Source organism: Phragmites australis, chromosome 17, assembly GCF_958298935.1.
Source record: "Phragmites australis chromosome 17, lpPhrAust1.1, whole genome shotgun sequence".
In the NCBI taxonomy this organism is placed as follows: Eukaryota; Viridiplantae; Streptophyta; class Magnoliopsida; order Poales; family Poaceae; genus Phragmites; species Phragmites australis.
Window position 1 is genome coordinate 26,379,272 of NC_084937.1, and position 19,883 is coordinate 26,399,154.

Here is a 19,883-nt window from a genome sequence, read left to right on the forward strand (position 1 = left end):
AGATGGATACGTCGTCGAATAAATATGTCAGGAGGGTGTCTTAGTTTGATTTCAGATATAATCTGAAAAAATGGAGGGGTGCGTGGGCTAACTAGGTGGGTGCGAGAATAGGTTGGGCCATATATAAAAATATATAAATGCTCGTGTATTACAACAGAAATATAAATATTGGATGCGGTAACATCAAATATAAAATCAAAATATGAAGATGGATGCGTCGCTGAATAAATATGTTAGGAGGGTGTCTTAGTTTGATTTTAAATATAATCTGAAAAATAAGAAAGAGATTATCTGTTAATTTTTTTCTTATTTATTTATTTATTTTTATTAGTAAAACTAGTTTCGTATCTATAGTCTGCAACAACACGATAAGACTGAAAGACGAGAGTAGATAATAAAAATAAATAAATTATTTAAAATTTAAAAAAATTATTACATAGAAAAAGAGTACTAGAAATAAGTGATATAAGAACAGACTCATATTTTATACAGATAACACGTTAAAAAAGCGCACCAGTGCGCCACTCGCACTCGAGCTCCGAAAAGAAAAGAAAAAAAAAATCCCCATCTCCCCACTCGGTTCTCTATCTCTCGCACATCAGTGAAGAGGGTGCTGCGCTAGCAGCTAGGGTTTCCGCGAGCCCTCGCCGGCGAGCTTGTGGGCGATCTGGGGCTCGATCCGGCGGCTGCCTGACTCGAGTTCGGGGGTGGAGGAGATGAAGTCGTCGCTGCGGAAGCTGCGCGGCTTCGCGCTGCAGCGGCACGAGCAGCAGGTGGACCGCGGCCGCGGCCGCGGCCACTCCACCGCCGCCGTTGCGGCGGCGGACGAGCTCCTCGTCGTTGCCCAGGTGCGGAGCTAGGCTAACCCCTCCTTTCGCTAGCGAGTAATTCGGTGGGTGGCTGGGCCAGTAGGGTGTGGAGATCTTGCGGGGGAGGAGTGGTTTCGCGTCTGATTTTTGCGGCCGAATGCGTGAACCTTGGGGTGCTGGTGACAATTGGGGGTTAGTCTGTGGGGCTCCAGCCTGGTCTGCCGTGGTAATTGCATGGGAATTCTAGTGTTTGGATCCGTGCTCCATTTCAGCACAAACAGTTCGAGATTGTTGGGATTCTAAAGGAGGAGATTAGGATTTGGATAATCGTCTGCTCACATTTCATGCAATTTTGAGATAATTTCCTTTGATCTGCTAGACTGCGACTGGTGTGACGGATTGGCAAATTTCAACTGAACTTTTTGTGCTTCTCCTGGATGAGTCATGGTTCAGTTGGTTTTGGTTGAAATGTTTACTCCTTTGTCCAATGAGGTGATAATCGGGTAATCATGATGCTTGTATGCAGTGTCACTCTGGAGCGAGAATAATCTAAACATTTCAGTGAGGTTTATCCGCACTGGTGTGGCTGCCAGCTGGCCTCCTGATTAAGCTGAATCCCTTGCAGTAAATGAGGGTTGCATTTTGCTCAATTTGGATATTATCAAATCTAGAGGGTGTCCCATTCGTCCATTCCCAATTTTCAGTTTTGTTCAGAAGTGCTTAATTGTTCAAATTCTATCTAATTAGTGCCTTAGTGGGGGCATCCTGAATAACAAAAGCAGTTATGAAGTACTTTCGTAATGATTTTTACCAACTGTAGAGCTTCATCCAAATTCCAAACAAGGTGCTTAACTTTTATTTGTTAAGAATTTTTGGTTCAGCATCCTTCTAATTTTGCTTCAAACTGCTGCTTTCTTTGGCAGGATATGGCAGATATGAGGAGCTGTTATGATAATTTGCTTTCTGTTGCGGCAGCAATTGCAAATAGTGCATATGGTATATTTCTTGTCCAAAAGTTTTTTCTTTCTCTGTGAATTAGTTATAGGTTCTAACACCTTACTTGTTATCTTCATCAAGTTCATTTCGACATACAGGTTTCCAACAATACTTTATGGAAATATATAGTGACCATTAAAGTTTTCTTTTCTGTTAGTTACTTAGGTTTGCACATTGTTTCGTGATTAGATAGCCATCAGCTTTTAACAACAACAACAAATCCTTTAGTTCCGAGCTAGTTGGGGTAGGCTAGAGATGAAATGAAACCCAACAAGAGCTACATTTAGGAATTAGGACCGGTGTTTTCGGGCGATTGACTCAACATACGCAGGGCATACAATCCTTTAAACCTTTTTTGATTTTCACCATGCTGGCATCATGTAGCCTCAGTTCTTTTGGATTTGCAATATATAGATTTATAGGTTGTAGCAGCTACAAGTCATGTTGTTGATTGGTTGTCAATAATTAGTTGATACATAATTGCAGAGTTCTCTGAAGCACTACAGGAAATGGGCACTTGTTTACTTAAAAGAGTCACACCAAATAAGGACGGAATAAATGGTAACCATGTTGTATGTTCTTTTTTCTACGCGAACATGTTTCTTGTATTAATGTATGGCAATACATGCTTATCATTATAATGGATATTGATACCGATCCAGTGTGGTTTCCAGAAATGTTTAAGGATTGAGATTAGCTCAAGGAGTACTAAAAAAGGTGCTAACGGTGAATGGATTGGATCGTTTCTGCTTCTGCCAACGAAGTTTGGTATTTGCTCGCGGAAGTGGCTAATTCCTCTAAATAGGAGGTGTTGAGAACAAAGAAAGTCTTGGAGCTATCGTTTTCCTGCTATGGAGCCTGCAAAGGGGTTGTAGATACTGCTGTTACTTCCTATATTGAAAGAGTGGACTACAGAGCTCCCTCTGACCGTGTGCTTGTTGAATAATGAGCCGGTGGCATACTCTCCCCCCCAAAAAAGAGCACCACCCTATTTCCTTTCCAACTCTCAAAGCTAAACTGGAATCTTTATGCCCAAAACCCTGATTCGATGTTGATAGGTTATCATCATTAACTCTAGGTCATTATCCTGAGGGTCTCAAACCTACCAGCTTGACCTGCAGAAAATCTTGTACCAATACGTGTAAGGAATATCATATTTAGGAGTTTTGGAATCTCTTATGTAAATTCCCTTTCCTTTTTTTGTATAAGTAGTGCAACTACCTCCAAAAAATACATGTTTGTTTGGATGATGCTATTTCTCCTTCTATGGTGGCCACAAAAAATTGCCATGCTATTTCACCTTAGCCTATATTTTGCTTTTTGACTAAAAAAATGTAGTAGCCTGTGGGTTTTGCTGATTAAAAGCCAAAAGTATGTATTTTTTTAACAAGATCTTAATCTATTAAAGATTGATAAAGCCTGCATGTTGATCTTCTTTCATTGCCATCATTATCAATATGATTATGGACTACCTTGCTACTAAGAGAAAAGTGTTTGTTAAGATCAATGTGCTTAAGTCCTAAAAAAGTCGAAAGGTGGTGTCAAAACTCAAGAATCAATTTTATTTTCCAATTGTCATGGTAGCATTTAGGATAAGAAAAGGAGTCATGGTCTCCACTCCACTGCCTAAAGAACCTCTCTTCTAACAAATGCAAGTTATTCAAGGATGATGAGAGCAAGTTAACACATTATTGGCACTACCCATCTTCTCTTTCTAGTCAGGAGTTACTATCTCATTAACAAAAAGAAAGAGGAGATACAACAGAAAAGGACAGTGTGTCCTTCCTAATGTTATTTGAACATGACATGTAACTTTCAACTACTGCACATTTTGCGTTTAATTCTTACATTTAACATATCCCCCAGATAAGGTTTTGCTGTTGCTCGGGAAAGCACAATTTGAACTTCGGAAACTTGTAGATAGTTATGTAAGTTTCTAGTTACTTATTTGCTTAACTTGCAGCTTTATTCTAATCCACTACTGCTAATCTGTGCAAATATCTTTTCCGGCAGCGTGTACATGTTCTTAATACGATAACCACTCCATCGCAGTCCCTTCTTAGTGAGCTTGAAACTGTGGAGGTATAATATTTCATTCTGATGCTGGTAGGCGTTATGCACAGACTTTTATTTTCTTTTCCCTTTGGTCTATCCGTGTACGGTATCATAATTTGCTGTTTTCCCACCTTTTTATCCTGCTTGTGGTCTTTCTAAGCATATAAACAATATAGAAATCAACTCTCTGCTTTCTCAAGAGTGGGAAAAATAGCAGTTTAGGCCATATTAACTTGCAAAACCTGGTATTCATATGCACTTCATGTGGTCAAATATTTCTACCTATAACATGGTCTCTGAGCTAAAAAAACATTTTTTGCCAAATGAAATATTGATATGTGTGTATGAAGTGGCTCACAATTTTCCAGTATAGCTCATGGTGTTGCCAATGTTTTATAAAAAGATGTCATGCAAACTTGTTTATGCTTGATATGCACGATCAAGTTTCTAATTTGCTCCCAGTTTATTTCTCTGTGATGCTTGTTGATGATTCTATACCTTCTCTGCTTAAAGTATCCATTGTTGTAAGTGCTCTTTTAAAGAGCTTTTTAGTCGTACGTGCATCAGGCAGCTAATTAGTTGAGTATTTTCTGTTACAGGAAATGAAGCGTCAGTGTGATGAAAAAAGGTATGATGTTTGTACAGAATATGGCTCACATTTGTTGCGCTTTTGACATTTTGAGTTTCCAATACTCCTTTCAGAGAATTGTTCGAATTCATGCAAAATGCACAGAAAGAAAAGGGAAGGTCTAAGAATACTAAAGGTGATACAGGTGCATCAGAGCAATTGAAACAAGCTCAGGAAGATTATCAAGAGGAAGCAACCCTTTTTTTGTTCCGATTAAAGTCATTGAAGCAAGGACAGTTCCGAAGTCTTTTCACACAAGCTGCTCGGCACCATGCTGCTCAGGTGCACATTTGATCACTTGAAATTTGTCCTGTTTCCTTCTTTCCGGTGATATGTGCTGAAACTAATTTTGTGTAACTTAATTGACATATTATGCCAACCAGCTAAATTTGTTCAGAAAGGGGCTCAAGTCTCTTGAGGCTGTAGAGCCACATGTTAGGCTTGCTGCTGAGCAACAGCACATTGATCATCAGTTCAGTGCACTTGAAGAGGAGGATTGCTATGTTGAGGATGAATACGATGACAATTACAATGACAGTCATGATGGAGAGCTGTCTTTTGATTATGGAGAAACTAAGGAAGCTGAAGAAGCTGACAATACAGAGGTAGAACATAGCTTGTTTAAAGCATGGTTAAATATTTCACTGAAGAATATTCTTGGAATGTTGCTTGATCTGGTTAAATGTCACTGCCAAAATTTCCCTCTTAGTTGCTCTAGTTTAATACTGCTATATCTTATCATGTTATACCGTAGATGTAACACCTGCAATATAACCAGATGATGAATGTAACCTATAGTATTTGAAAGGCTTATGTAAGTTTGCTGACTATTCTAAACTAACAGAGAATGGTAGATTGGAAGGTCCAAAATGAATTTGACCACAATATACATTTTATTATTTTTGTTTTCTTTTTCCCGTCCAAAATATATTTTACTATTTACTGTTTCGTCTCCTGTCTTCAGAGTCCATCTGATATTATGATTTTTGCAGGATTTTTTTAATAGAAGCAGAGATGAGTATTCCTCTGCTCCCCGTGAAAGACACAGAGCTGTCAGTCAGTCAGCCCCCCTTTTCCCTGAGAAAAAGCTCGAGACGGAAGAGAGAATAAAAGAATTGCGGCGTTCTGCAACGAGGAAGTTAAATACTTATGTTTTGCCTACTCCAAATGATGTTGGAGCCACCTCTCAGATAGTTTCAGGAAATCCTACTTCTGGATCTCTTCTTGAAAGCAAAGGTGCAATACATTCATCTCCACTCCACCCATCTGCAGATATTGGAGTTTTGAGAGACAAGTTACCTAGTCCTACACGATTATCTACTGCACAGTCTGTGCTGAAAGAGAGCAATATGAATACTGCAGAAACAAGGAAAGTGCTTCCAGTGGGTGATCTGTCATTACCAGGCTATTATGATTCGAATACTCCTGACAACAAAAAGGTGAAGAGAGGGTCCTTTTCGGGTCCAATAGCTTCCAGACCAAGGTCAACAGAGAACATTGATGTTTTCTCTGCACCGCCTAGGCACAGCTCTGCACATCAACCAGCAATTCACGTCAGAGTTTCTCCCAACACCTCCCCGCCACCCATTTCCTCACCCAAAATCAAGGAACTTCATGCACTTCCTCGACCGCCTGTTAATTCATCAAAAAATTCAACATTTTCCAGCTTAGTTGCCCACTCTGCCCCGCTGGTACCAAATTCTGCCTCTATAGCACCCAAAGTCCAAGATCATTTTAGGGCTAGACAAACACCACCAAGTGCTCCACAAACTGCATCACCTTTGCCAACGCCACCTCCTGGGCCTATAGCCCGTAGTTTTTCTATACCTTCTAGGGGCATGAGAACACCAGGGATTTCAGATAGTAAAGAAACAGAAGATCATCACGAAAAAGGAGCTGCCAGAATGAGCCTCTCTTCTCTTCCTTCATCGCAAACATTCTTGGAAGATCGTCAGCCATTGTCAGCATCTGCCGAGTCAGTTAGCAGAACATAGGGTGAGTTTCCATTACCTGTGATATCATACCGCCCTAGTTTTCAAACTTAAGTACGCACAGCCTCCATTACAAGCTGTTTATTCTTAGTTCATTGTTCCTAGTAGAATAGGGAAAGCGGAACCTGCTACTCTAGTTCACGTGCACAGCACGGCATCGCAATGTTGGATTAAGCTTTGCTCTCTGTTACCATTCATGTGCAGGGTATTTTGTGTAAAAGTGGATTTTTATGATATCATGCTAATCAAGCGGCGCAGTTACCTCCTTGTGGAAGAACATTGTACATATTAGCATGTAAACTCAGCCAATATTGCATAGTTGGTGTTTGGTGTGCCCTCTGGTCAAGATGTAGTTGTGCAAATAACGGGTTGTGGAATAAAAGCCCCTTTTCTCACTCTCTCCGATTAATTGTAAGATTTGTGTGTTTTGCCTTTGAAGCAAGGCTTTGTTTGCCATCAGGTATCTGCAGCTTATGTAATAATCCTTGACCAAACAATCTGTAGGGAATTCCGAGTTCCCAATGTGTAGGGCATTTGCTGAGGAAAGCCAAAAAAAAAAAAGGCCAAGGTAGTTGCGCATTTGCTTCTCCACAATTCATAATGTCTGAAATGTCGGCAAATTACATCGTACATTACAAGCAGCAAGTTTTTCTGTTCTTTTTTCACCAGTTGAGCCATGTGGATGGCATGGAAGCTTACACGAATAAGAACAGATGATGCTCATTGCTCGACAATCATCCACTCGCAGCTTTGTGAGACGTATCCAAGATGCACCAGCCGTAGTGCGCCATTGCAAAAGGATTCGCTGCACATCCTGTTCTGTATGCAAGCCTTGCTCTGGCACAGCCGAGTACTTGCTGAACTGAACATGCCAGGCATCTCACAGCCTGTGAACCGTGACTTGGCAATCGCAATCTTACCGGCCTTGGGGTTGTCCTCTTTTTGAGGAAGCGTAGGAGAGAAGCATTAGAGGGTCGACAGGCAAGCGATTATCGACCCTAACCCGTGAGCTCGCATGGACCAGCAAAAGTGCAAGAACATCAACACGACTTTCACCGCCTTTACAAAGAGGACGACTAACAGCTTTATCACATGACTACATCATGAAGAGCAGCGAGAGGACACTGCAGTACTGTGACCATGTTTGGTCGAGTTGAGGTTTTAGTTTTTGGTTGAAAAGCTAGCTTTGATGGCTAATGGTTTTTTCTATTGATTTTTTCAATAAATTTTTAGCTTCTTAGCACACTAAAAATTAGAAAAATTAATTTCAATTAACTTCTTAGCTTTTAGTAGATTTTTGCAAAAATCAGTTTTTCAGTTTTTTAAAAATCAACTAGTCGACTGACAGAAAAAAAATCAAATCAAACAGTGCTGGAATTGCTGACCGATAGTGACCTTGAGCTTCAGGTACCACCGTACCAGAGAGACACGTCACTCATGCGGTGCTCGTCTACCGACGCCAAGTTTTTCACCAACTTGGAGCTGCAAACCACGTGATGCTCAGGCGTCGGAAATGTGCGACATAGGTAGGTAGGTAGGTAGATACTCCCACCGTTTCAAAATAATTAGTACTATTAATTTTACTATTCAAATTTTGATCATAGATTTTTATCAAATACGTATAAAAATAGCCCTAAGTATGTAATATTTATAAAATTTATTAATGGTGAATCTAACCATACCGTTTTCATTTTACTTGACAAAGTATATTAACATTTATTACCAATTAAAGTTTAAACAATAAAGTTAACGGTGCTAAGTATTATAAAACGGATGTAGTATCACCGTTGTTTGTTTTGAGCATCGTAGGAACGTAAAACATACTAAACTGGGGGCATGGGCGTAGAATTGTGGAGGATCAAAATACACTTCAAAAACTAACAAATAATGTGACAGGTTTTCCCTAATTTTAAATGGGATATATTATCCTTCCACGATCGGACTGCTCCAACGAAGTGCACATGAGCAGCGAGATGGACTCGTCAGCAATTCGAGGGGACCAGTGGCCAGCCCGAGTAAATTGCTGGTATACTGCTAATTTAACTGCATTTCAAAGCTTTACTATTTAGCTCACGTATAATTAAGACATATAATTCTATATATCAATAGAGGAGGAATAATGTTTTATCGAAACACAGTCATATCGGTGAACCCCTCGGCCAGCCCGGTATTGTGCATCAGTGTCGTCCTCGCTTTCTCCGCGGGATGGCGGCGTGGTGAGCACGGGCGCCATCGAGCGGACGGGACATATGAGGGAGAGAAAAGAGGGGAGGGATGGACGGGGCAGCTCTATGTGCTCGGTCGGCGGTGCGTTTCTTTGCGGTTTCCTATACGATTTTCTTTTTGTTCTTTACAAAGAGGAGTATCGAGAATACTGCAAACCCCCTCCTTTGCGTTCAACAAACAAGACATGATTTTGAAGCTTAAAATTATCAATGCAAAGCGAGTGAGTCGAAACTGTTCTACTTGTACTGATCTCTAAGCTTTCATGCATCGGTACCAGTACCACGGTTCAGGAGGCAACAAAAGCGAATGTGGTATGGTATCGGCAAATAAGGTTGGAGATGGTAAAGCAGGGCGAGGTGACGAGAAATCTTGGTACTCTAGATGTTACCAACTGACATGCAATAGTGCAATGTGGTCGATCTCCGCACACGATGATTTTTTTAACACGGGGAAACCCTATTTTTATTATGAAATAACGAAATTCAATAGTGTATTTAGAGTTTTACATCAGCAGATAGTCGAGGTTAAAGTAGCAACGCTACCAAAAATTGACTGGATAGACAACGTTACTGACTACAAATTAGAAAGAGGCATCAACGAATGTTAAGACAGAACTATAAACATGGAGAGATCTTTAGTGTAAATAAGTCTAAACGTATAAATAACACACATCATTCATCCGATTCTTATCCAAATGCTACGGTTAATTTTACCATCCTATTAGTGGAGGAGTTAATTCGTAGAAAACCCCCGCAACCAAAAAATATCACAAAATAACATCTTCATTGGTGGGATTAGACAGATAATATTCACTGTTTACATATTTACATATATTTGCTTGTTTGCACCGAAAATTTAAGACATGGCTCACGAGAAAATAAATATCAGGAAGAGGTGACAAAAAAGACCGGTATGTATCCCAAGTGGATCCAACAATTAAAAATTTGTGACTTTGGTTGATAATTGTCCCACGTAAACCTCATGTGTTTCAGAAATCAGAATTATAACTAGTAAATATTATAACAAAATACAATCTACTTTCTTTATATGCCAATAATGCATCTTGCACAGTAGGATTGCTGTGGAAAATGCAAACAAACCCGAGGGAGGGGAAAAAACCCAAATAAGTAAAAAAGAAAAGAAAAGAGTCCTTATCGTAGGAATCTATTTAGCCATGGAGGAGAGAAGGGGAGAGAAGAGAGAGAAGAACCCACGCAGTCACAAAGAGGAGGTTGGGGATTGGGAGAAGAACCGCAAGGAAACAGCGGGAGGGGGAATCGCTCGAAGAATGCCGTATCTATTCCCAGGTAATCCGAAAAAGGTGATCTTGCGTAAATTTCCAACGATCCGATCGATATAGCCCGATTGCTGAAAATTCGATCGGAGTTGGGGCTCGTCGGCGCCTGATCGCGGCATTGTGGCTGATTTCTGGTCCACCGCCTCGATCCAGATCCGTGGACGGGTACGCCGCTGGCCATCTGCACCTCCCGAGGAGTTGATCTCCTTCTTTTGTTGGTTAGGATGCTCTGGCTCGTTTGCTTGGAGGGATTGCTCGTTCTGTTCTACTGTAGATTCTCTTCTCTTCTTTGTTGTGAGCCCTGGAATCCAAATGTTTGTTTAGGAAATCCAAACCAATTCATTCCAAGCTGCTAAGGTCTGGGTTGGATTTGTTTGCTGCGTGGCGGAGTAGGCACTAGTCAATGTCGGTGATTTGTTTTTTGCTTCCATCATTCTGGGGGATGTTTGCTGATTTTGCTGCATTGCATCATGTTAGTATAATTGGTAGTTCATGGTATTTTGTTAATCTGCCAAGGATGACTTTGCAAATTAATTACTATCGGCGATTTGGAATCCTCTTGTGATCAAGTCCGAAGAAGATGATCATAAGCTATCTTGTTTAATAACAATGTAGTGACAGCCCTTGGTTGTGTCTGCAGGACTGTGATCTGATCTATTGGTTTGGTTCATCCCAGGTTCCTTGTTGCTTGTTCAGGCTCCACGTTGTGCTTCATCTCCAATCGGCAGCGGCGGCATCCGTACTATTGATGTGTGTGAATCAGAAATCTCAATGCAGGTTTTAGGTTTAACCTTCTCGTGTTGATTAATGGGATTGATTTTTATTGGAACAATTTCTGGAGTTTTGGGGGACTGGAAGTAAGAAACTGAAAGCGATCATCGTAGCATCTGAATAAACATATTTTGGAAGTAAGAGCAAGTTCGTTTACATTGAGTGAAGCAACCATATTGAGATGGGTTTTCCTCAAGTTCCTGCAATCAAGGAGGGCACACCTACTACATTGAGTGAACCTGTCATTAGTTCTCGTTTCAGTGGCAGTGGCGTCTGTGATTTGGATAAACTTCCAGCTGGAACCTCAAGAAGCAGGGTGCTTCCATGCTCATCCATCTGTGATATTAAGAGAAAAGCTGCATTGGATGCTTTGAATGGATTTGATAGCCATTTCAGAAACAGTCATGCCATTGATGGTCCTGCAGTTTTCCAAGGTCTTAGTCCTGATTCGAGAGATCCTAGTTGTAGATCATGCCCTAAATTCGGACCTAATGTCCATATACCTGCAATGAGGATCGTTGGATTTGATCCAGGTTTTGCTAGTTCCGTCAGAGGTTCTGATATGATGGTAGTTGACAAGATGCATTCATCTTTAGTCATTGATAACTGTGATTCATCAGTTGAACAGCATGGACCTCAGGCAAGAAAAAGGGTGTTGTCACCATTGAAAAGTTTGCTTCCTGCTGGACAGTTTCATGGTGATGCGCTGAATATTGGTTCCAGTGATGCCGAAAATCAGCACAATCATTGTGTTAGGCAGGTCTTTTCTTCTGATTTGCATGACAGTAAAAAGGCCAACACTGGAACTTTTGGTTCCTTTGAGTTGCCTACTTGGCCAGCATTGAGATACTTCAGTCGGAATACAGAGCAGGGTGTCAGTAAGTTCAGCTCTAATATATTCACCGATGGCCCTTTCCTTGAGGGCAGGGAATCCTTTTCTTGCTCAGATAACCTAGGGGCTGAAGAAATTATGAATCTTGCAAGGGTTTCTATACCGCCTGCAAGATTATCACATTCTCCTCCACTTACTTTGTCTCCTCTTGGTCCAAAATGGATGCATGGAATGAAGACTGCAAGGGCTCATGGGGATTTAATAGGAGAAACTGAAAATGGTTTCCCGGACTTGAAGGAAATGGAAAGATCAAATGGTGAAGATTATTCAGAATGTGGTGGGAGAATAAGGATGAGTCATATGTTAGAAAAAACTACTATTTTTCATGATGTATTTGATACAATGACCCCTAAGAGGAGTTTAGATAGAAGATATCAAAATTGGGGCCCAGAATCTGCCCCTGTATCTCCACGCAATGGATGTATCAGGAGTTTGAGCCTTCTTCCTTTAAGGAGGTCACTAGTTGGCTCCTTTGAGGAGTCCCTCTTATCTGGTCGATATTCATGTGGAAAAGACAACCAGGTCTGCCGTGTTTTTTTAGTACTCCAAATTTCTCAGATTTTGATGAGGATTGCAGACATGTTGTTGTTGGTTTTTATTCCATCTTCTCCTAATGCAGATTATTGACGGTTTTCTGGCTATCCTTAATGTGACTGGTGGTAACTTCTCTCCTCCAACTCAGAAGCTTCCATTTACAGTAGCCAACATTGATGAAGATAGCTCTTTGTTGTACTATTCATCGATTGATCTTGCTGGGAGGTTGCCTACAAACAATAGCAAAAGCCCTAAACTCAAAAGAAGCCTCAATAATAATGATTCGCGGTCAGCGAAAAGTCGGTTACGCATCCCTGTTAAAGGTCGCATACAACTGGTACTGAATTGCTTGACCTTATAATAATATTTGGTTGTGATTTACTGTGTATTTTTTCTGTATTATTTCCGATGAATTGGTTTGTGATGCCTAGCTATTTATTCAGTGAATGATAATTTCACAGAAACATGCATGATTTAACTCATTTTAGGACCTACTGTCATGGAAACATTTCTGTGACCTTAACTACCTGTCCTTTTTTGTGGATGATTAAGCTATCCTTTTGCTATATTCTATCATTTGGGAAATGAAACATCTTACTGTTTGACTTTCATGTTTTAATGTCTATGCGTTAAATATGTAAATAGCATTTAATTTGATAAATTCACTTGTTTGGAGCACTTTTGTTAGACATAATGGCTGCACATATTACACCTTGAGCATGAAGTCTGCATGCCCTCGTGTATCAGACCAAAATTTAGGTAGTTCAATTGGTGACCCTATCTAGACGGAAATTGTAGTATCTCTCTTCTGTGGGGAAAAAGGACTGCTATTGTGTTATTACTATTTGGAGTTCAGTTTATATTGTAAAATCGTAAGATATGGGACACCGAGCTCGTGATGCTATGTTAATGCCAATGCTTGGTGCTAACTTTGAGACTTATCTAGCGCGCCTCACTACCCTCAAATTGTTTTTTGATTGGGCAGTCTTTCAAAAAGTTCTATTTAATTGTCACATTCCTTTTGAATTATCTTTATCTATTTCACTTCAAGCAAAACTGTTGTCATTGGCAGGTGGTTAGTAACCCAGAGAAGACACCACTCCACACCTTCTTCTGTAGCTATGATTTGAGTGACATGCCTGCTGGAACCAAGGTATGAGAAATCGTGAGTTGTTATAACTTTCTACTATTTCCTTTGAATAGATTTGGTATAACTGCAAATGTACCCTTATTATCTCTTATGGATCAGGTTTTTCTTTTTCTTTTTTAACGCAAAATTGTGTGTGTGTGTGTGTGGGGGGGGGGGGGGGGGCGTTCCCCACAGTGCATTTTTCAATTATATAAAAAAGGAAGTACAGGGGCTAGAGTATGTACAAAAGAAAAGAAAAAAGTGGGTTAGGCAAAAAAAATTAAAGGATATGATCTAGCCATTGATGGATACTGTGTTTGAGGTCTTCTGGCACCCTGTGCAGATGTAGAAGGTTTTTCTTATTTTCACATGGTATGGCAGCAAATACGCAATGTGTTGACATACTCTGTTGCGATTCTTGATTTTTAGTTCTTACAATGACATGCTTTTGACTTAACTTTTATGCCGAAACTCATTGAATGTTGCTGGCTCGCATATACTTTATATTGGACACAGATATGGTTTGATGCAATTCACGAACTTCTATTCTTGGTAGATAGATAAAAGCAAAAGGTTTGGGTATTCAATCTCAGTGATCTTATGCAGAGATTATAATAGAAGTCTTGTCAATTCATTTTCATTTTCTTTGGCTCCAGGGGGCACCTCATATGGAAGCAGGGCTTCCTTTAAGTCTTTAATAGCACTGCTTGTAGTGTAGCCAATAGCCATAGCTACCAAACCAGTATACTAATGTCTGCCAAATATTGCTACTTGCAATTTGTACTGGTATACTGAGTGGAAGGAAAAGAGTAAATTGAGATGTATCACAAGTTGCAAATACTTAATAATCGGGTGCCACTTCGCAAGTGTTGCCAGGTGCTGGAATGATGTTTGCATTTTCTGATGAAATGGATGTCCAATGTGTTCCTTTAGGACTCTCAATTATTTACTTTTATTTCTTTACTTCCTTTTGTCAAGTCCATCTTCTGATATTGTAAAATGGGACAGACTTTCATGCGGCAAAAGATTACTCTATCCTCTGCTTCTCCCTCTAATCTGACCAAAGGAAGCATGGCCAACGACATAAAGGTCGAGTCAGTTCAATATGGAAGTGAGCTTAGAGAACGTGGGACTCTATTTTCAGAATGTAATGAAGCCCATACCATCGATAGATAAATCCAAATTACAGAGTTCAAGTTGATGACAATTTTTTTTGACTTTGCAGGCTGTGAACAGAGGCAGAATTACTCAACCGATGAGTCAGAAAAGGGAGGTTATGCAAATACGGCCTGTTGCTCAATGGAATGTGATATCAGAGAATCAAATGAATTTACCACTCTAGGGAATTCAGAAAATGACACTAATGCTGATGGTTGCTGCTGTCAAATAGACACATGTAGATTTGGTGACAAGAAATCTTGCTGCAGATCTTCCAAGGTCAATGATAGTTCAGCTGGAGGTGTTCTTCGTTATGCTTTGCACCTGCGCTTTCTGAGGCCCTTTTCCAAGAAGTCGTCAAGATCAAAGCAGCAGTGCAAATCTGATCTGTCATCAGAACCTCACAAGCACAATACTGAGACCGAGGAAGAGAGGAGATTTTATCTCTACAATGATATTAGAGTTGTCTTCCCTCAAAGGCACTCAGACTCAGATGAAGGAGAGGTATGCGGCAATTCAGATACCTCCAGGCCGTCTACTTCTCTCTTCTAACACAGCTTTAGTTTTAATTCTTTATGCACAAGTGAGACTGAATAATTTCGACCTCTTACATAGAAAGCACTCAAGGATCCACAAAACTACTGACTGGGATTATAAAATTATAGGCTGTTAGGTTGATGCTTTTTCGACCTCCACATTCCAATATATTGCGTTACTAGATACATCATGTTGTTCCATTTTATATATTTCTAATGGATTTTTTTTCCCTGGCAGCTGCGTGTTGAGCACGACTTCCCTGCAGATCCCAAGTACTTCGACATAAGCAACTAATACCTCCTTGCAAACTCCCATGTGTAGCTGCACATGAATCTGTACATATCATACTAACTTCCTTAATTGTTTCTTCTTTCTATTGTCATTCTCCAGATGTACAGTACTAACCTTCCAATGAAATACCTCATTTTTCATTCTACTTTTGTGTATGATCTCAAAGTAGAGCTTTTGCATTATGACTGGGTGAATATGTCATCTCTTTCGAGAACGTGCAGTTTTTCTCCACTTGAAATTATGATCACTGCTGTTACCACGTTAAGCTTGCAGCCACTGTCCTTAGCTTCTTTTGTTGAGTATTAGCACTAATGTATTGGTATATATCAAGAAAAAAAAATTTTTTTGAACTATTGAAGAGTGGAATGCTGCTTCTTTTCTTCTTTTTTTAAAAAAGAACCGAGTATTTTCCATGAGAGAGATAACTTGCCTGTGACCTCTCGGACGAGTTAGCTCGAGCTTAGCCTTGTGCATGCTTGTTCGTTGTGTGGTCTTACAGGCAATCTCCTTGGCTAGTCCAGGCGGCTCTTATCTGTAATTCATACTGAGCATTGCAGCAGTCATCTCTTCTTGACGCGCGCACGTGTATAGTTCAGTGTAACTAACATATCAATTTGCAATCTATAGTATCTCCTCGATCGCTAGTTGATATGTTTGCCGACCAAAATGCATGAGCTGCAGGATTGCTCTTCAGAGCAATGTGTGTAGTAGTTAGATGCAGATAACTGAAAATTCTGAAATGCTCCCTCGCACACTACAGATACGGAGTAGGTTTAATCATAGTCGATCGGTTTGTGCGATTAAAGTTTCGAAATTTTGACATTCATGCGTGTAAAATATATAGATCAAACGCATGAAAATAGTCCATGCTAGACTGTCCGTTATAAACACGTTTATAAACAACTCTCCATGTCAAAATGCATGGGCTAGTAGCTGAAGAGAAGTATAGAATGAGGCATGCTGTAGCTCGCTTCAAGATCATCCATGTCAAAAAGTTGGCTTGAACCAGACAGTAGTTTCTTTAGTTTGAGTTTATGGTTATTTATAAGTTCATTTTGTAGTCATTAAACACGTGCTACTAACACAAGAACTACAGTTTTCGAATCATAAAAAGCAAAAAATATATATTCAAATAATCGCTAGAAGGAGGGCTTGAACCTCCGACCTTGTGGTTAACAGCCACACGCTCTAACCAACTGAGCTACTCCAGCTTGATACTCAATTGTAACTTTTATACTCTATAGTGGTAACAGGTTAGGTCAGGGCCAAGTGAAGTGAGAACCCACCCGAGACATCGAACTCTGAAATTCTTATCCAGCGCAAAACCACGCTTAGCTCCTACGGTGACTTGACGGGGGCCTAAAACCCGATGGTGGTGTGGATCGTCAGCCATAGGTCACCCTAGATCTAACCCTAATTGGACAATTTCTATACCCGAATTCATACCCACTGAGCTTGAAACCCACGAGATCTCGACCCAACCCACTGCCATCCTTATTTAGGTCTTGTTTGTTTAGGCTTCTACAAATTATGCATTTTGCAGAAGCTTGTTTCTAGTATAAGCATATCCAGGCTTGATTCAAACTTCTATAGTAGTAAAGACTACTTTTGCTTATCAAAAATTATAGGCAGAAGTCAGTAAAAATAGACTGTTTGTTTTAACTTCTGGCTTCTCAGAAGCTTGAGAAGCCAATAGATACCTAAAAAAATAGGGCCTTATACCATCTCTATCCATATTCTCTTCATTTCGTTCTCTTTTTGTTTCTATTCCTTTTATTTTTTCTGATCTTCAACAACTTCCTTTCGAAGAGAATTGTGAAGAAAAATAAGAGAGAATCTTGAGATGGAGGGATGAGAGAGAGAAATCTCTTCATGAAAGACCATAAAAAAACTGTTGAAACAATAAACAAAATCAGAATCCCATCGCGAAGGAACAGACTCGCAAAATAAAACCTTTAGAGAGGTCTTATAACCCGTGACCCAACTGAGCTGCTCCAACTGAAAGAGGCAGATGGGCCCGATCCACGATGGCAGGCCCATGACGGAACTGGGCCGCAGATGGGAAACGTGGGCGTGCACGATCCGCGAGCCCACCGCGTCCGCTCCTCGTCTCGTACCGATGCCCGTTTCCCTAAAAAAAAACAACAGCCACGCCGCACGCGAACGCCGGTTCGTGGAAGAGGAAGAAGGCCGGGAGGAGAAGAGAAGAGATCGGAGCAAGGCGAGGCGTGGCGAGGCGAGGACATCGACGAAGGCGCCATGAGCTACCAGAAGGTCCCTGAGTCCTACCCGCCACCAGGCAAGTACCGCGTCCCTTCATCTTCGCCGATCCTCGCACCAACTTCCCCGGTGGGAAATCCCCTCGTCTCCAATCCGTCAGCTGCAGGTCGAGCCGTCGCCCTTCTGGGAACTGGCATGGCTATGCCGTGCAATGCAGCGCCGAATCTTCTCTTGATTGGTTGGAATTTGGAATATCCATGGCTGATCTGATCCGGATTCTCGTCATGTTTCTGCAGGGTACTCGCAGCCGTACCCGCCGCCGGGCGGGCAGTACCCTCCGCCCCAGGCTCCGCCGCAGGGGCCGTACTACCCGCCTCCGGGGTACCAGGGCTACTTCAGTGACGGGCAGCAGCCCTATGGCTACCCGCCGCCGCACGGGGGACATCACCACGGCCACCATCACCACCATGACGACCACCACCATAATCACCATGGTCATCACCACCACCACGAGGAGGACGACTGCTGCCTTGGCTTCCTTAAAGGATGGTAATGCAGGCCTTGCTCTTATATGATCACCTCAAAGGATAGAAAAAGGAAACCATATCTATGTAAGCTATTCAGATACTAATATTCTTGCGCTGATCAAATTTATGTAACGAGAAAATTCAGTAAATGTCACTGTCTTTGGTAATCTTGTTTCTCAAAAAAAAAAAAAAAAAAAAAAACCTGAACAAGCAATATCTGTAAATAAGGTAGATCGTCAAACCTGCTTTTGAATAGTTATCTATGTAGTGTTGGAATAAAACAAGTAACTTTCGTTTGTACAAACTTCTTAAAAAAGGAAGCCATGTTCTAGGCATAATGTATACTGAGTTGGAAAGATGTGCATTTAACTCCATATTGAAATGGTGGATAGCTTTAAACATGAAGTTATATCACGAAAGCTTAGTAACATTTTTTTTATTCATATTCCCTTGGTTGCTAATTCAATTCACTGTCATGGTTAGTTGCCTTACTCTTTGCACATCTTTGGATCACTAGAGTTAAACACTTAAATTATCTGCAATAGTTGAAAGCATGTATACAGGGTTAATACGTGTGCTTCTAGTAAACTGATTTTGACAGGTACGTTTTCTGTATGGTGTTATGGATAAGAATTAACATGTTTATGTGATTAATAAATGGGCTCTGTAAAGCTCTGAAATAATATTGTGCGCCATATAAAGAACTGTCGCTGTATGCTGAGCATACTGGATTACTGCCCGATATACTCTGAAGTAGTTTATATACCTGATCTGCTAGATTAGCTTATATACTATGGCCTGATGTCGACATCAATTGGCCTTGCAGTCTCAATATTTTTTTAGTATACTATTTTCTCTGTGCATCAATTTCTTATGAGTTATGTCCACCAAAAAGTACATAATTTGATAGGAACATTGAACTAGTTTGAATATACCTGTTAAGCTGAGCAAAGAAAATAGTACACACATTGCCAATGTGTTATGAAAGCACTTGTAAACGATTTAGTATCATTTTTGGCCTTGACAAACTTCAAACTCGTGAATCGGTCAAAGTGTACTTTCCATACAAAGTTATGCAGAATAACACCAAACCTTTGATGAGCGTTAGACTGACAAGTTTAGGTTTGGTTTATCACAGCATGGTAAAAAGAATGACACCTTGGTCAATCTATGTATGGGGTTTTGGATATGCAATATTGCCGAGAGTAAGTTTATCCTGATACTGGCCTATGTCTTGATTAAAGGTTTATCTTCAAGATAGTTATGTCTACAAGCTTACCGGGTGAAACATCAGAGAAGGCCGCAGTGCTACTATCTTCATTTCATTTTTCGTTAAATTTGAAGAGTCCTAGCTTAATTGAATAGCCTGTTCGTGTTTGCTTTTGCAGGTTGGCCGCTCTTTGCTGCTGCTGCATACTGGATGAGTGTTGCTGCTGCTGCTGCTTCTGACATAGCCTGTTCGTGACATATCTGGCATCCTGGGACAGCAAAATTTTAGTTGTGCATTGGACTTGTCATGATTGATGGACTGTATTTAGTAAATCTTCATCTTGTATTATTCGTAAATAAGAGGATTTTAAATTACCTGTGTTAATCAAAGGCGTTTACATGGCTTCGGAAATACTCTTTCTGACTGTTCTGAAATGTTTGGTCCGTGAAAGCACGGTATTGCACAAAAAACACGCACAATCCAAGCTCCGTATCTTTATCGATTGATTGCTAAAACCTAAGGGCATTTGTGGATTATAAGATTCTCCAGAGAATTGTGGTGGATTCTAATTCTTATACCTTTTCATAAGAGATTGTTTGATAGTAATTGGCT

General features: G+C 40.5%; 3 protein-coding genes and 1 non-coding gene across 13 annotated transcripts; 3 read left to right on the forward strand and 1 right to left on the reverse strand.

Moving 5' to 3' along the window:
- The first annotated feature begins 523 nt into the window (after nt 1–523).
- Nucleotides 524–6,935, forward strand: LOC133896717 (uncharacterized protein At2g33490-like). Of its 4 annotated transcripts, none has more exons than XM_062337316.1 (10): nt 524–848; nt 1,733–1,805; nt 2,292–2,366; nt 3,672–3,733; nt 3,819–3,887; nt 4,460–4,488; nt 4,563–4,770; nt 4,872–5,093; nt 5,481–6,483; nt 6,684–6,935. In XM_062337316.1, the coding sequence occupies exons 1-9, from the start codon at nt 717–719 to the stop codon at nt 6,480–6,482; spliced, it is 1,872 nt and encodes a 623-aa protein (XP_062193300.1). In that variant the 5' UTR covers nt 524–716; the 3' UTR covers nt 6,483; nt 6,684–6,935. The 4 variants fall into 4 exon arrangements, with proteins under 4 accessions (XP_062193300.1, XP_062193301.1, XP_062193302.1 ...); XM_062337318.1 differs by lacking the exon at nt 524–848 and adding an exon at nt 971–1,653; XM_062337317.1 differs by lacking the exon at nt 2,292–2,366.
- A 2,917-nt stretch (nt 6,936–9,852) lies between these two features.
- On the forward strand, nt 9,853–15,459 carry LOC133897605 (uncharacterized). Of its 7 annotated transcripts, none has more exons than XM_062338396.1 (7): nt 9,853–10,012; nt 10,679–12,187; nt 12,285–12,536; nt 13,272–13,352; nt 14,337–14,475; nt 14,554–14,990; nt 15,261–15,459. In XM_062338396.1, the coding sequence occupies exons 2-7, from the start codon at nt 10,955–10,957 to the stop codon at nt 15,315–15,317; spliced, it is 2,199 nt and encodes a 732-aa protein (XP_062194380.1). In that variant the 5' UTR covers nt 9,853–10,012; nt 10,679–10,954; the 3' UTR covers nt 15,318–15,459. The 7 variants fall into 7 exon arrangements, 6 of the variants coding, with proteins under 6 accessions (XP_062194380.1, XP_062194382.1, XP_062194378.1 ...); XR_009905941.1 differs by having other exon boundaries at nt 9,854–10,167; nt 10,643–12,187; nt 14,554–15,159; XM_062338398.1 differs by having other exon boundaries at nt 9,855–10,220; nt 10,643–12,187.
- Nucleotides 15,460–16,451: 992 nt separating this feature from the next.
- Nucleotides 16,452–16,525, reverse strand: TRNAN-GUU (transfer RNA asparagine (anticodon GUU)). Its single transcript has one exon. It is a non-coding gene; the product is annotated as a tRNA-Asn (tRNA).
- A 942-nt stretch (nt 16,526–17,467) lies between these two features.
- On the forward strand, nt 17,468–19,678 carry LOC133896711 (cysteine-rich and transmembrane domain-containing protein WIH2-like). Its single transcript, XM_062337311.1, has 3 exons — nt 17,468–17,613; nt 17,831–18,083; nt 19,450–19,678. The coding sequence occupies exons 1-3, from the start codon at nt 17,574–17,576 to the stop codon at nt 19,508–19,510; spliced, it is 354 nt and encodes a 117-aa protein (XP_062193295.1). The 5' UTR covers nt 17,468–17,573; the 3' UTR covers nt 19,511–19,678.
- Nucleotides 19,679–19,883: the final 205 nt, after the last annotated feature.

Excerpts from the sequence above, each read along its gene's own strand:
- LOC133897605 (XM_062338396.1), top strand. The coding sequence starts at position 10,955 with ATGGGTTTTCCTCAAGTTCCTGCAATCAAGGAGGGCACACCTACTACA. Across the intron at positions 13,353-14,336 it reads ACATGCCTGCTGGAACCAAG|ACTTTCATGCGGCAAAAGAT; the intron begins GTATGAGAAATC and ends AAAATGGGACAG. Across the intron at positions 14,991-15,260 it reads CAGACTCAGATGAAGGAGAG|CTGCGTGTTGAGCACGACTT; the intron begins GTATGCGGCAAT and ends TTTCCCTGGCAG.
- LOC133896717 (XM_062337316.1), top strand. The coding sequence starts at position 717 with ATGAAGTCGTCGCTGCGGAAGCTGCGCGGCTTCGCGCTGCAGCGGCAC. Across the intron at positions 4,771-4,871 it reads CTCGGCACCATGCTGCTCAG|CTAAATTTGTTCAGAAAGGG; the intron begins GTGCACATTTGA and ends TATGCCAACCAG. Across the intron at positions 5,094-5,480 it reads AAGAAGCTGACAATACAGAG|GATTTTTTTAATAGAAGCAG; the intron begins GTAGAACATAGC and ends TGATTTTTGCAG.
- LOC133896711 (XM_062337311.1), top strand. The coding sequence starts at position 17,574 with ATGAGCTACCAGAAGGTCCCTGAGTCCTACCCGCCACCAG. Across the intron at positions 17,614-17,830 it reads TGAGTCCTACCCGCCACCAG|GGTACTCGCAGCCGTACCCG; the intron begins GCAAGTACCGCG and ends ATGTTTCTGCAG. Across the intron at positions 18,084-19,449 it reads CTTGGCTTCCTTAAAGGATG|GTTGGCCGCTCTTTGCTGCT; the intron begins GTAATGCAGGCC and ends TTGCTTTTGCAG.